Source organism: Coregonus clupeaformis, chromosome 36 (genome assembly GCF_020615455.1).
Source record: "Coregonus clupeaformis isolate EN_2021a chromosome 36, ASM2061545v1, whole genome shotgun sequence".
NCBI classification, from domain to species: Eukaryota; Metazoa; Chordata; class Actinopteri; order Salmoniformes; family Salmonidae; genus Coregonus; species Coregonus clupeaformis.
In genome coordinates, this window is record NC_059227.1 from 29,935,058 (window position 1) to 29,948,653 (window position 13,596).

At 43.0% G+C, this 13,596-nt stretch overlaps 1 protein-coding gene across 1 annotated transcript; it reads left to right on the plus strand.

Moving 5' to 3' along the window:
- The first annotated feature begins 231 nt into the window (after positions 1-231).
- Positions 232-10,471, plus strand: LOC121552772 (heterogeneous nuclear ribonucleoprotein U). The gene is made up of 14 exons (XM_041865804.2): positions 232-886; positions 1,855-1,969; positions 3,781-3,860; positions 4,164-4,303; positions 4,534-4,633; positions 4,917-5,029; positions 5,411-5,674; positions 5,915-6,034; positions 6,256-6,384; positions 6,663-6,831; positions 7,279-7,557; positions 7,853-8,133; positions 8,453-8,638; positions 9,800-10,471. The coding sequence occupies exons 1-14, from the start codon at positions 400-402 to the stop codon at positions 9,848-9,850; spliced, it is 2,514 nt and encodes an 837-aa protein (XP_041721738.2). The 5' UTR covers positions 232-399; the 3' UTR covers positions 9,851-10,471.
- The last annotated feature ends 3,125 nt before the right edge of the window (positions 10,472-13,596 follow it).

Consider the following 13,596-nt stretch of genomic DNA (forward strand, 5'->3'; position numbering starts at 1 on the left):
AGGGTTATTGAGGTTGGGGGGGTTGGAAGGGATTTTGGGGATGGGGGGTCGTTTAGAAATTAGTAGGGCTCTTTTTTAATTTTCTCAGAAGTCCTGCGTTAGGTAGGAGGATTTAGAAATTTTGTAAACCGTGATTGACCACATACTCCAGCACAGTAGGTGGCGGCATGCACCTTTAACGTTGGTTTGCCATTATATCATAGAAGGAGAAATCGGGAGGGGTTTGCTTCCATTGGCGCCCACAAGCCGGTGAAAAGGACTGTAAACGCTACTGCCATTTGGCGCAGTTAAAAATACATGAACTTGCATAGCGTCCTTTACAGAATTTCCCGTCTTTGTTGTAATTTTACTTTATTTTAACATCGTGTTTCGGTTTAGTGTTTTTATACAGATATCAAAATGAGTTCAATCAACGTAAAAAAACTGAAAGTAAACGAGTTGAAGGACGAGCTGAAAAAGCGTCAGCTGTCGGACAAGGGGTTGAAGGCCGAGTTGATGGACCGGCTGCAGGCCGCGCTTGACGAAGAGGCCCTGGCTGGAGATTCTCCCCTTGGGCTGGAGGCCGCGGAGGGAGACAGCCCGGAGGGGGGAGACGACGACGACGCCGCCGCCGCTGATGACCAAGAGGACATGGGGGAAGATGAAGACGAGGGCCCGGTCGAAGAAAGCATGGAAGCCAACGAGGAGGAAGAGAATGGAAACGGAGAGGGAGACGCCGCCGTCGTAGACGAATGCGAGGAGGAAGAGAACGCGGCCCAGGAGGACGAAGAAATGGGTGAGGGAGAAGAGGAAGAAATGGATCCAATGCTGAAGGAAGGTGTGGACGACATGGAGAAAATTACGTTGGATGCAGAGGATGGTGAGCCTGGAGACCATCCAGCAGAGGGTGAGTCGCTGGTTCCGTGATTTTTGAAAATGATTGGGCTGGGTGTCACATGTTATTGCTAACGTCGTTAGCCCATAGTATGTCGCCGGGTGCGTTCGCGAAATTAGTTTCGATGTATATTTGTTAGCTAGTTAACGTTAGTGTAGCTAGAAAATTGGGTAAATATTGTTTAACTAGGTCCTACTACATTAAGTCAGACCACCATTGGGCTCACGCTTGAATTACTTTTTTTTTGCTGTTTGGGTGGTTAGCCTAGCTAGATAGCATAGTTAGCTAGCATTCTTTTGTGTAGTTGCTAACTAGCATAGCTAACTCGCGACGCTAGCAGACGGTGGACAAGATTCGGCAGGTGCTGGTTTTGGTAGGCTAGTGGTTCTAACTACGACTTAGTATTATAAATGTGTCTACAAACGGGTTCTAATAATCTGGTCCTAGTAGAAATGTAGCTAGCTAAAAGCAAACCGTATGAAAACAGTAGCTAGGTAACTGAATGAACAAGGATTAGCTAGCTAGCTGTCAAGCTAACTAGTAAGCTAGCCGCGTATGGCATTGTGGGGGAAGGGGGTCAATGGAGGATAGTCTGCAGTTCAATTTCGGCTTTCTTGGCTGACTTGCCGCAGTAAACCATTGTATTGACCCCAACATCAGGGACAGATTGACAATGGTCTATTTTCCCTACCCATTTTAATAACTCTAACCGTAGCTGGGTTATTGTGCCCATTTTACTATTTTGTCGTGATTGTTTACATCTCTTTACATTTGATGTTCTGTATTGTTGACCAGCTGCAATGTAATCAACCCTACTCCCTGGTCAAAACAGCTGTAGCCTTCTACTGTCTTTCTTCAACTTCAGAAAGCTATGGGGTCCTAATGGACAACAAGTTAGTCGTCTATGTGGGCCCACCACAGCCACAGTGCGACCTATCAATAAAGGAGCACCTCATTATATTCTTCTTTTATTTCCTAAGGGGATGCGGACAGAGACACGAATGCTGATCAGAAGAATAAGAAGGGTGTTAAGAGACGCCGGGAGGAACATGGAAGGGGCTACTTTGAATTTATTGAAGAGAACAAATACAGCTGGTAAGGATGGGAGACAAAATGGCCTTCGGTATGTCTGAAGCGCCATCACAGCTATGTGAACTGTATTGGCTTTAAGCGCCAATGCATTAATTAGCGCCAAAACCCTCACTTAACTAACTTTTGTCAACATTATGTAAATTTCATACATGTTTGAATTGAGGGTCATCCCTGGCTTTTAAATGAACCTTACCATTATTACAAATGCAGTGCCCACATACACCCCTTATGGACTGCATAATGTAGTAAGAGAAATGGACAACAGTTTATGAATTTTCTATTGTTCCACATTCACTCTCTTTGTGCAGGAAGGCTTATTGTGTACACTGACAGGGTGACGCAAAGCTGCAAAAAAAAAAAAACTAATGGAAGAGTAGCAGATGATGGGTTGGGAGAGGTGGGGTGGGGGTCGCGTAAGGGCACACAAGGATGTAGCACTTTTTTCCGGACGCTCGAATTAGAGATTGGTACTCTCCACTGACCGCTCATTGTTCCTGCTCGCACTGTATTGTCTTTTTTGAATGTTTGTTTTTATGTCAAAGTATGTCTCTCTCCACCGTGTCATCATTATATTCAGTGTGGTTGATGATTTTTTTTACAGGAATGCTTTCTCACTCTACAGGTCACTTTAACCTAGCCCAGGACCTAAAATAACTTCAAATGGAGATTCCCCATTGAGTATGCTATTTAGTCCAGGACTAGGCTGACCTGTCTGGGAAACGACCCTCCCCCATGTGTGTATCTGGAACCCTATTTTGTTTTCATTGACCCAGTGAGCGGTTATCTTGTCATCTCAGAATGTCACTCTAGCCTGTGTAAACAAATAAAGGACCTGGTGGCTGATCCTTTGACTGTGCAGCAGAGCCCCTTGTAGCTGTTGGCTAAACAACACACTATACTGGCTTATGCTCCTTGGTCTGACCAATGTTGAGATAGGCCAATGGGTCTGACCCTACAGCACCAGTGGCCATTGTAAGGACTGTGCAAGATGACCAAGTACAGGTTTTGATGCAAAGATCGAAGATCACTGCTGCATTATGGCGTTCCTCCTTTGCCGGAGGCAGGGTTTAGTTCTGCAAATGCTTAAGTCTACATTCTGTGGACACACTCATCCTCATGTTTTGATACTCCTAGTCAATATTTCAAGGCTAGTTTCATAAACACAACTTGGCAACAGCTTGATTCTGGTTCTGAATGCCTTTGTTGGTAAGTCGGTGTGGCACAACATTTCCAAACAAGTTCAGCTTTTTATCACTACAGTCGCTGGGTTATTAGAACCTCTTGCCACACACAGTTGAAGCCCCTCTAGGCTACGTGGAGCTAGCTTGCGAGCCTCTGTCTGTTTCAAGACCACGAGGCAGCAGCTTCATTTGACCTTTAGTGAGAGCAGCTCCACACACAGAGTTAAATATATCCAGCAGCCCTTTATACTGCATGACCTTCCAGCAATCTCCAAAGCCATAAACACAGTTTCTGCCCATAGTGAGGCCTATTGGCTGTTAATGCTTTTTATAATAAGAAATATAGCCCCAAGGACTAGTTTTATTTTCATTTTTGGCCATTGCTTTGAGGCACCAGTGGACCACTGCAGGTAAGTGATGCTGTTTCATCATGATTGTCAAAACCAACAGACTCAGTAGCTTAAATGTTGGAGTTCTATTTGGTTCCATTTCTGCCCATAGTCTGAACTCTTTCCACTGCTAGCCCTCTCGGAGGTCACAACCGGATGGCCGCCCTGCGAGTGCATTCTGGTTCCGTGCGAAAAGTTCTAAATCTCAGACGTTGTGGCTGACTGGCTGTGTGTTCTCTTTCAGGCCTAGTCTCAAGTCTCCACTACCACCCCTGGAGGAGGAAGATGAGGAGTTTGACGATACAACAGTCTGCCTGGACAACTGTGAGTCATGTTTGGTGTATACATGGACAAACGGTGCTGGGTTTATTTAATCCCTCTACAAACACTTTTGCAGAAGTAATGTGCCTACACCCAATCCCAAATCAACCCCTAGGCCCTACTACTGCCCCTATGCACTTGTGAAGATTAGCTTGCCAGATTGCCTACACCTGTTCAATATTCTCAAATCTCCGCTAGTGCATAGCGGATAGGGCCTAGGGGCCGATTTTGGATATGACACTAGAATCTAGACATGTCAGGGGACTGAAAAGAGGGAAGTTACGTGTTTGTTTCTTTGTGTCCCAGATAACTGCGACCTGCACTTCAAGGTGTCCCGGGACCGTTACAGCGCCTCCTCTCTCACCATGGAGAGCTTTGCCTACCTGTGGTCTGGGGGCAGGGCCTCGTACGGGCTGTCCCAGGGCAAGGCCTGCTACGAGATGAAGGTAAGGAGACACGCTCGGCGTCTTTAGCCTAGCCCAGTTTTCATTTCATTAGTAATTGGGAATTCATAACATTCTGACCTCAGAAACCCATTTATCGTTTGTTATATCTCCATTTTATCATTTTAAATGCACCAGTAGATTTTTCATCGCCTGGTTGTGCTATCAAATGCCTAATGTAGGCCATTATACTATTTGCTGCTAACATGACCAATGTAATATTGTGCCTTCAGATAACTGAGAAGATCCCAGTGAAGCACATCTCCAGTAAGAACATGGAGGTCCATGAGGTCCAGGTTGGATGGTCCCTGGCTACTGGCAGTCTGCTCCTCGGTCAGTCTCCAATGGGTTATGGTTTTTTTCCAAAATATAATGGTTCTTATGGGATGTTGGCACCCTCTAGAGGTTGTTAGGGAGCATGACATGGAACTGGAACATAGCCTGTGTGTCAGTTGTATTTTGCAAGGCGACAATGCAGTGTTATGGAATGAGTGCAGAAACACTGAACTCCCAAAATAATTTAAATGACAAAATTCTAGTTCTAATTCTAGAGTTTTAGTTGCATCACCTATTCAGCTGTGTATCATGTCTGATGTGAGTTATATTGCCATTACAGGTGAGGAGGAGCATTCCTATGCCTACTCTGGCAAAGGCAAGAAAACCACCAATTGCGTGACTGAAGATTTCGAGGAGACTTATGACGAGAACGACGTCATCTGCTGCCTCATCGTAAGACCTTTCTTCATTTATCCTTACTAGTTGCAATAATGTAATATTCTTAATGCACAGGCCGATGATTTAAATGAATATTCAGACTTTCACGTGGTGTCAAGAATTCCTCGTCAATGAGGCCTGTCAAAAAAAACAAAGCATTTCGATTACATGATAGTCAATGATGTAAGTTGTCTGCAATATCCTCAGTTTAGGAAGTAATCCTGTATGTCCACATAAACCCATCAAAACCAACCAATAACTTCGTTTTCTATTGGGGGATTATATGTGTGGGATGAGAACTTCCTTGTTGGTACCTAACATTTTGAACTGTCAATGCTATATTGTACATTGAAACTACAAGCTGAAAATCCATATTTAAAAAATAATCTATTGCAGAACTTTGAGGGCGAGGAGGTGGAGATGGCCTTTTCTAAGAACGGTAATGAGCCAGTGGTGGCCTTCCAGGCCAGTAAGGAGTCCCTAGCAGGGAAAGCTCTCTTCCCCCACGTCATCTGCCACAACTGTGCTGTGGAGTTCAACTTTGGCCAGATGGACACGCCCTACTTCCCCCAGCCAGAGGGCTACACCTTCCTGCAGCAGGTAGCCGTGGACGACCGTGTCCGTGGACCCAAGGCACCCGACACCAAGAAGGACTGCGAGGTAACTATGGCAACCCAAAACATCACTGGCAGTGATTTGATTGACACAAAGGCCTCCCTAGCAATGGGATCTATCCTTAAGTTTAACATGTATATTTCAGAATAAACCGCTTGTAAAATTTGTATCAGATAATGATTCACATATTTCTAGGGCCTTTTTCCTCAAACTCTGTTGATTATTGTATGTGCATAACTCCTTCCACCACTGTTACTGATCAGTTGTGTGTGTGTGTTGTGGTAGGTGATTGCCATGGTGGGCCTGCCTGGCTCAGGAAAGAGCACCTGGGTCAACAAGCACATCCAGGAGAACCCTGGGAAATATTACATCCTGGGCAGCGACACCATCGTGGAGAAGATGATGGTCAGTGTTATACTAGGTCATGGTGTTTCTAGCCCTCGGTATTTTAGAACAGGTTCTCTCTGCACCCGTCTTACAATGAGGTCCTAGTAGTTAACTTCCAGTCCTATCCTAATTGTTGTATAAGCAGTCCCTGGTCCTATCTTCACTGTAGGACTATATCCTGTCCTGCATCTATGTTGAATCTTGTAAGTCTCTTACGCCATTCATTTTTATGTATGTAGATTGGCAGCTTGAAGCGTCAGGCGAAGGACACAACAAAGCTCACGGCCATTTCCCAGCGTGCACCTCTATTCCTGGGCAAGTTCATTGAGATCGCTGCTCGCAAGAAGAGGAACTATATCCTGGACCACGTAAGGCTTGATATTCAATCAAATTCCATCATAGCCAATGATTTCTTACAAGTTGAACACTGACCTTTTAGTACTTATTGTGAATAGAAAAGTAGATATTTGAATACACATGGAACATACAGTACATACAGGTAAAAATGTGTACATCATTATATAGTGTAGACAGATCTTCGGCTAGTACTTAGTGCATAAAGTGCCAACAAAGCAGCCCAAATCATCATTATTTATAATCACACAATGAGTCAATATAAGTAATTTCTCCTCCTTCCTCTGCCCAGACCAACCTGTCTGCCCCAGGCCAAAAGAGGAAGATGTGTCTATTTGCTGGGTACCAGCGGAAGGCTGTGGTGGTCTGTCCCTCAGACGACCACTACAAGGAGAGGGCCCAGAAGAAGGCCGAGAGCGATGGCAAAGAAGTGCCCGAGCACGCTCTCCTCAAAATGAAAGGTAACAACGTGAGATGAGCTACTTTACTACTAAAACTGTTAAAAGTAGTCTCCTACTGTGCTAAAAAGCTAGTGACTTTACGTCTTTAGCACTAATCCAAAAGCCTTCAGAAAGTTTGTAGGAATACATAAAGGGTACCCACACACGCACACTGATAGTCTCCCAAAAACGAGTTTTGTTTTCATGTAAGCATGGCTAGCCCCTTTTAAGCTTTGCCCACTTGTGGCTGTCTGTATCACAAGTGGCCATATCAGGGGGGCAGAGTGACCCTCTCTCCTAAACCCTGGGTCAGGGGCTGTACCCCTGCCTCTGGACCTGGCGGGAGGAACACAGCAACTTCCACACCAGCTCTCACCATCACTACAAATCTCGTTTTTGCTATGATGGACATCATAAGATGGTGTTCTTAAGCTGTCCATGAACACCATCTCCTTGGCTCTTCCCTAGGATTCTTCACCCTGCCAGAGGAGGGCGAGAGCTTCGCTGAGGTGAGCTACGCTGAGCTGCAGAAGGAGGATGCCTCCAAGCTGGTGGAGCAGTACAAGGAGGAGAGCAAGGCGGCCCTGCCCGCTGAGAAGAAGCCCAACCAGGGGTCCTTGACCCCCAAGAGAGGAGGTGGTGTCCGGGGGGGAGGCAGAGGCAAGAACCAGTTCAACCGCGGAGGTGGACCCGGCCAGAGAGGAGGTGGACGAGGTGGCTTCCAGCAGAGGGGCAACTTCAGAGGAGGTGGGGGTTATGATTGTTGGCCATATTGGTCAGATGATTAGGGTTTTGGCATGGCAGGTTTTGACCCTGTTTTTAGCCTTGCTAAATTGCTAAAACTTTCCTTGTTTCATCTGCAATGATCTGATAGGACTGGACAGGTGAAGGCAAATCAAACCTCTTGATGGGCCTCTGCCCTTTCACTTAAGTTTTTCCTGTAGTTATTAAATAGTGGAGATGAGCACAAAATTAGGAAGCCATTTTAGATCATTAAGATTCAACCCCAGTCTAACCGATGTCCATGTCTGCCTCCACCCAGCTCCAGGCCCACGTGGTGGGTTCACTCGCCCCCCTCGAGGGTTCATGCCCCCTCCAGCATTCAGAGGTGGATTCGCCAACCGGGGCAACTTCAACAGGGGCGGCGGACTCATGGCCCCCCAGGGAGGGGCCCCAAGAGGGGGACCAATGAGGGGCCACAGGGGTGGAGCCATGAACAGAGGCGGTCCTCCAATGAGCCGAGGAGGCGGAGGTCACATGAGCCGAGGAGGCGGAGGTCACATGAGCCGAGGAGGCGGTGGAAACAGGGGCAACTTCAACCAGGTGGGATTGGTCGCAGCAATGGAGAATTACAAGTTGGCTTTACTTTATTTGGGTAACCCTCTATAGAAGTTGTGTAGATGCTGACCGTGACAACTCGTTGATATTCAGCAATTTGGTAAGATTAGAGTTGGTTAGTTGATACATTACATTTATAAACCATCTTTAGGGAACTATCCAAATAAGGTGTTATCAAAAAGTTATTGCTATAATTGTGTATTTACATTTTTAAATTTTAGTCATTTAGCAGACGCTCTTATCCAGAGCGACTTAGTTAGTTTATTAGCGAGATGTTAATACGTTTTCTTGTCTCTCTCCCCAGGGGTTCCAGCCCAGAGCAGGCAACAGCCGTGGGAATTTTGGCAACAAGAATGGCAGCGGCGGATTTGGGGGCAGCAGGAATGGTGGAGGACGTGGCGGGGGATTTGGGGACAACAGGACCGGTGGAGGACGTGGAGGATTCGGCATGGACAAGGCTCAGGCCTTCAACCAGAGCTGGCAGCAAGGGGTGAGTCTCTGTTTTGAGGTCAAAGGGAAATCCTAGCTTGTTAGCCTTGTACTGCAATTGAATGTGTCCTCCCATGTTTGTAGTTTTTTTTTTTTTCTCTCACACTATGGCTGTGTTTACACAGGCAGACCAATACTGATCTTTATTCACTAATTGGTCTTTTGCTAATAACTGGGCAAAAGATCAGAATTGGACTGCATGTGTAAATGCAGCCAGGGTCTATAGAGCCCCACTGTGGAGGTGTCATAAAACCTAGCGGTCAAACAGGGAAATGGTTCCAATAGTTTTTCCACCATTCATATTTCCCATAGGGGATTTTAGAAACACTTAAAATAAGGGCTGTGTTTTGTGTAGGCTTACCCTGGCGTGATGTTTTGATAACCGTGTAAATCTCTCTAGGACAAGGTGACTTTTATCAATATATTCTGCTCTATTTACGGATTCGAAAATGCTAATTAGCATCTAAGTAGACGACATGCAAAACTACAAATCCCTGCAAGCTCCTGCACGTCATATCTACCTGACACCTTTGCTAACAGGGATTGTCAATTTAAAACCTGCACAAAACAGTTAACAGTATTGTCAATTTAAAGAAATGTTAATCACTTTATTTAGCTAACATTAGATAGTTAATCCAGAGATTCTTACCTTTGCCTTGTTTCGGCAGTCTCTTCCAGATCATGGCATTTGTAGTTCTTTATGATAGCCACATTTGCAGATAATTAGCATTTCATTTTTGGGGGTAAATACATGCAAATATATTGATAAGTCACCTTGTCCTAGAGAGATTTACACGGTTATCAAAACGGCACGCCAGGGTATGCCTACACGAAATAGTCCTTTATTTTAAGTGTTTCTAAAATCCCCTATGGTAAAAATGAATGGTGGAAAAACAATTGGAACCTTATTTCTGGCTATAAGGTGAATGGACCAATTTGTAAGTCATTCTGGATAAGAGCGTCTGCTAAATAATGTAAATGTAATTTCCCTGTTTGACCGCTAGGTTTTATGGGTATTGTGACTATTCATTCTGGATGGTGGTGTATACTTTGAGGCTGAGAACGCAAACTGGGGAAGTTTGCATTGTCAGGCCTAGTGTCACTTTTTAAGAGTTTTTTTTTTTTTTTTTGTCTGCATCTAATTTTCTTTCTGTGTCCCCAGTTTTGGAACCAGAAACCATGGAGCCAGCAGTATCAGCCAGGATACTATTAAAGACTTTCTGATCAAAAGGACTGGTGGCCATTAATGGTAACCCACCACTAGCCACGGACCCCCTGCCCCCCCTTTTTCTAGAACCCCCTTTTTAAATTAAAAACAAAAGACAAGACGATGGAGCAACATTCCACATCTAAGGAGAGGAGTCTCTCTTAAGCTTTATGGGTTTTTCATTTGATTTTGTACATTTTATGATATTTTCCCCACATTTTAAAGAAATCACATGCTTTTAAAAATCCCATGTTTGAGAAACATACATCACGAACCGCAACATTTTTGCTCTGCTTCAGTGACATGTTTGAAATATTTTCAGGGTTGTGCATTTTCTGTGTAATGTGATTTTCTTTTATTTTTACAAAATGTAAATATTGTCTTGCTTAGTTGCATTTGTTTGTATAAGAAGTGGGAACACTTAATAACCGAAAGGAACTATCTTTTGAGGCATGGTAGCTATAGTATTGTTAGTGATTGTATATGTAGTCTGTAAGCAACAAACAGTAATTTTGCTTCAAACAACACTTTGTTTTTGTCTTTTTATTTTATTTTTATTAAAACATCAAGCATGTAATCTAAACTTCGTAGATTTACAATAAACAACCCATTTTGCTTTTTGCAGAAGTCTATGGCTTATGACTTTTACTTGAGTTCAAAGGTTACCTAAAGTATCTTTTGAATGGGCAATGGCCTGGTTTGCTACTTCAAACAACAAGGACATCTGCCCTATCATATCTACACAGTTAGCACCTCACAATGTGCTACTTATTGATGTAATTCATCAATTAATACACAACTCTTTTCTTTTCACCTTTTAATGATAGTTTAATCTCATTGAGACTCTTTTGCAAGAGATACCTGTTCATCTGGATGCATTGTGCTTTGAATAAATATTTGAGCAAAGCCATTTCTGTAGGATATTAGAAGCAATTTTAAATACTGCATTATCCCTTTTGATATTGTCATTCTTTATTTTGTGATTTTGTATATTTCGTTATAATAGCGCACATTACTGATCATGGCTCTGACGAGGCTTGATTCTCAGGTGTAAATTGAAGAGCGGTTCCTTTTAATTTGTCCATGAGAACTTTTTGGTTGATTGGTGTGGCATTTTTAGGTTTAGGTTTTGATTAGTGTGAGTATCTCAATTGTGTTCTTGCCTCAACCGTTGGAGGAGAATGTCAGAGGAGCGGGACATATGGAATTGAGATTCTCCCAGAGTCAATGACCACAATTGAGTTGGCAAGAGCACTAACAAATCTGGGACCAGGCTAATTTGAACTACTATGCTTTAATGGAACGGTCCACATTCTGTGGCTGGTTTAGCACATATGTTCAACACTCAGGTGGAGGCTATATTGAAAATGGGTGGTGATTTAAAAACTATAGCGGTTTGCATTTACACCAGCAAATAAAGGCCTACATTTCAGTGTATACCCACCCATACCCTCACTGCTACTAGAAGTGACCGTGACATTGAAACACACACTACAGCAGACATTGAGTTTTGTATGTGTAATGGAGGTTAGAGACCTGAAGTCTTTACATTTGAGTGTAATTTATCCAGAGTGATTTACAGTAGCAATTAGGGTTATGTGCCTTGCTCAAGGGCACAATGGCAGATGTTTCACCTAGTTGGATCGGGGATTTGAACCAGCGACCTTTCGGTTACTGGCCCGATGCTCTTATCTCTCAATGCTAATGCCCAGGCTAAAGCTCAGTGGGTTAACAGTCTTATGGCACACAGACGATCCAGGTTCAAACCAAGTCAGTCACATGGTTGAGGTGTGTGAACGCTCTGTTCAAATGAATTGGTGGCAGTGTAGCACAACAATGGCATAGCTCAGGCTGAGTAGCCTACCAGCAGTGTTAAAGTGATGTGTGTTCCACTATAACATTGTGTTGCTAGATCATTGAAAACAAGACAAAATTGTATTGTCAGTATATTTAGTAATTGTTTCATTAGCTTATTTAAAATTGTATGACCAGGTGTGCTGTATAGTTGACTTTTTTTTTTTTTTTTTATCATGTCAAATTGCATGGATGTCCATGAACTGATTTTAAGTATTCTGCTCAATAATGCAAGTTAAAAATACCCCAACCAAACATAGATAAAAAAAAATATATTATTACTATTTCAGCAGTGTGTGTATATTACCTCTCAGCGAAATATTTTCAATATACTCATTCATTACGTTGTAAGTAACTTACGGCTTTTCTCTTCCTGCTGAGAGTTCTCTTTTTTTATTGGACAATGTTTTGATATTTGTGTTGATGCTTCAGTTATGTTTTCTAAGTATTTTTGTCATATTATCAATAAAGTGAATGATTATAAAAAAACAAGTGCTTCTTCCTCCAAATCTCCAAGGGAAGGTTTCCTGGACATACAGTGGGGAGAACAAGTATTTGATACACTGCCGATTTTGCAGGTTTTCATACTTACAAAGCATGTAGAGGTCTGTAGTTTTTATCATAGGTACACTTCAACTGTGAGAGACGGAATCTAAAACGAAAATCACATTGTATGATTTTTAAGTAATTAATTAGCATTTTATTGCATGACATAAGTATTTGATCACCTACCAACCAGTAAGAATTCCGGCTCTCACAGACCTGTTAGTTTTTCTTTAAGAAGCCCTCCCGTTCTCCACTCATTACCTGTATTAACTGCACCTGTTTGAACTCGTTACCTGTATAAAAGACACCCTCGGTCTGGGGCTCCATGCAAGTTAAGCACTGTAGTTAAGCCTAGTCCTGGACTTGATCAATGGAGAATCTCCATTAAAAGTAATATTTAGTCCAAGACTAGGCTTAACTGTGTCTGGGAAACCGGCCCTAAAGGTCCACTTTATATCTGAAAATGTGATATAGGAGGAAACCTAGCTGCCTATTGCTATAACATATCAGAAGTCTGTGGCTGACACAAGCTTATTTTCCAAACCAAGAGCACACAACAGGGTGCCCTCAGCTCTAAAGCCTTGAGTACCCCATTAAAATGACAAGACCCCCGCAGTCTGCAATTGAGCCTTGATTGTCTATGGAGTTCTCTCTTCTTGACTATGTCTGGGGCCTATTTATCTGCTAAGCCGGATGTAAACATGGAGATGTAAATATGGCCTCTGGGTTTGTGTGACAGTGTCTGTTCCCTATATGGCCACCGGCTCATCCTAATGGAATCAAACAACCAGCACACTCAGCCAGGAAGCTGATGTAAATTATGCTCAACAAATCTATTTAACCATGACAGTCCCCGCCTAATGCTCTTTCACTGAAACAAGTTATAAGTCATTAGATAAATAATGGTTATTGACTTATCATTACCAACTAAATACAGTGCTAAATAAGGATGACAAGGTTTATGAAGGCTTAGCTGAAGTCAAGTGTATCTGTGGTGGGTGTAAGGATACCTTAATGGCTGTCATAGTGTAATCCCAATCGTGCCTCATGAAAAATAAGAACAAAATCATACTTCTTAATAAAAAAATGGTTATATTTAATCATGAAATTCATAGTATTTACAGCTCAAAAATATAACATCTGAGATCAAATTATTCAGTTTCTTCTGAGTGGTACAGTATACCATTCATACAAAGGCAAAATTATGAATTCATTATTTACAAAATATAATAAAGTGCTTGGATAGAGTTTGTCTCAAGAGATCTGCCATGCTCCCTCTGATTACAGCCTTCAGCTCGCCCTGATCATTCCCATTTTAAATAGAAAAGTACTGGAAGTGCATTTGGAAGGCC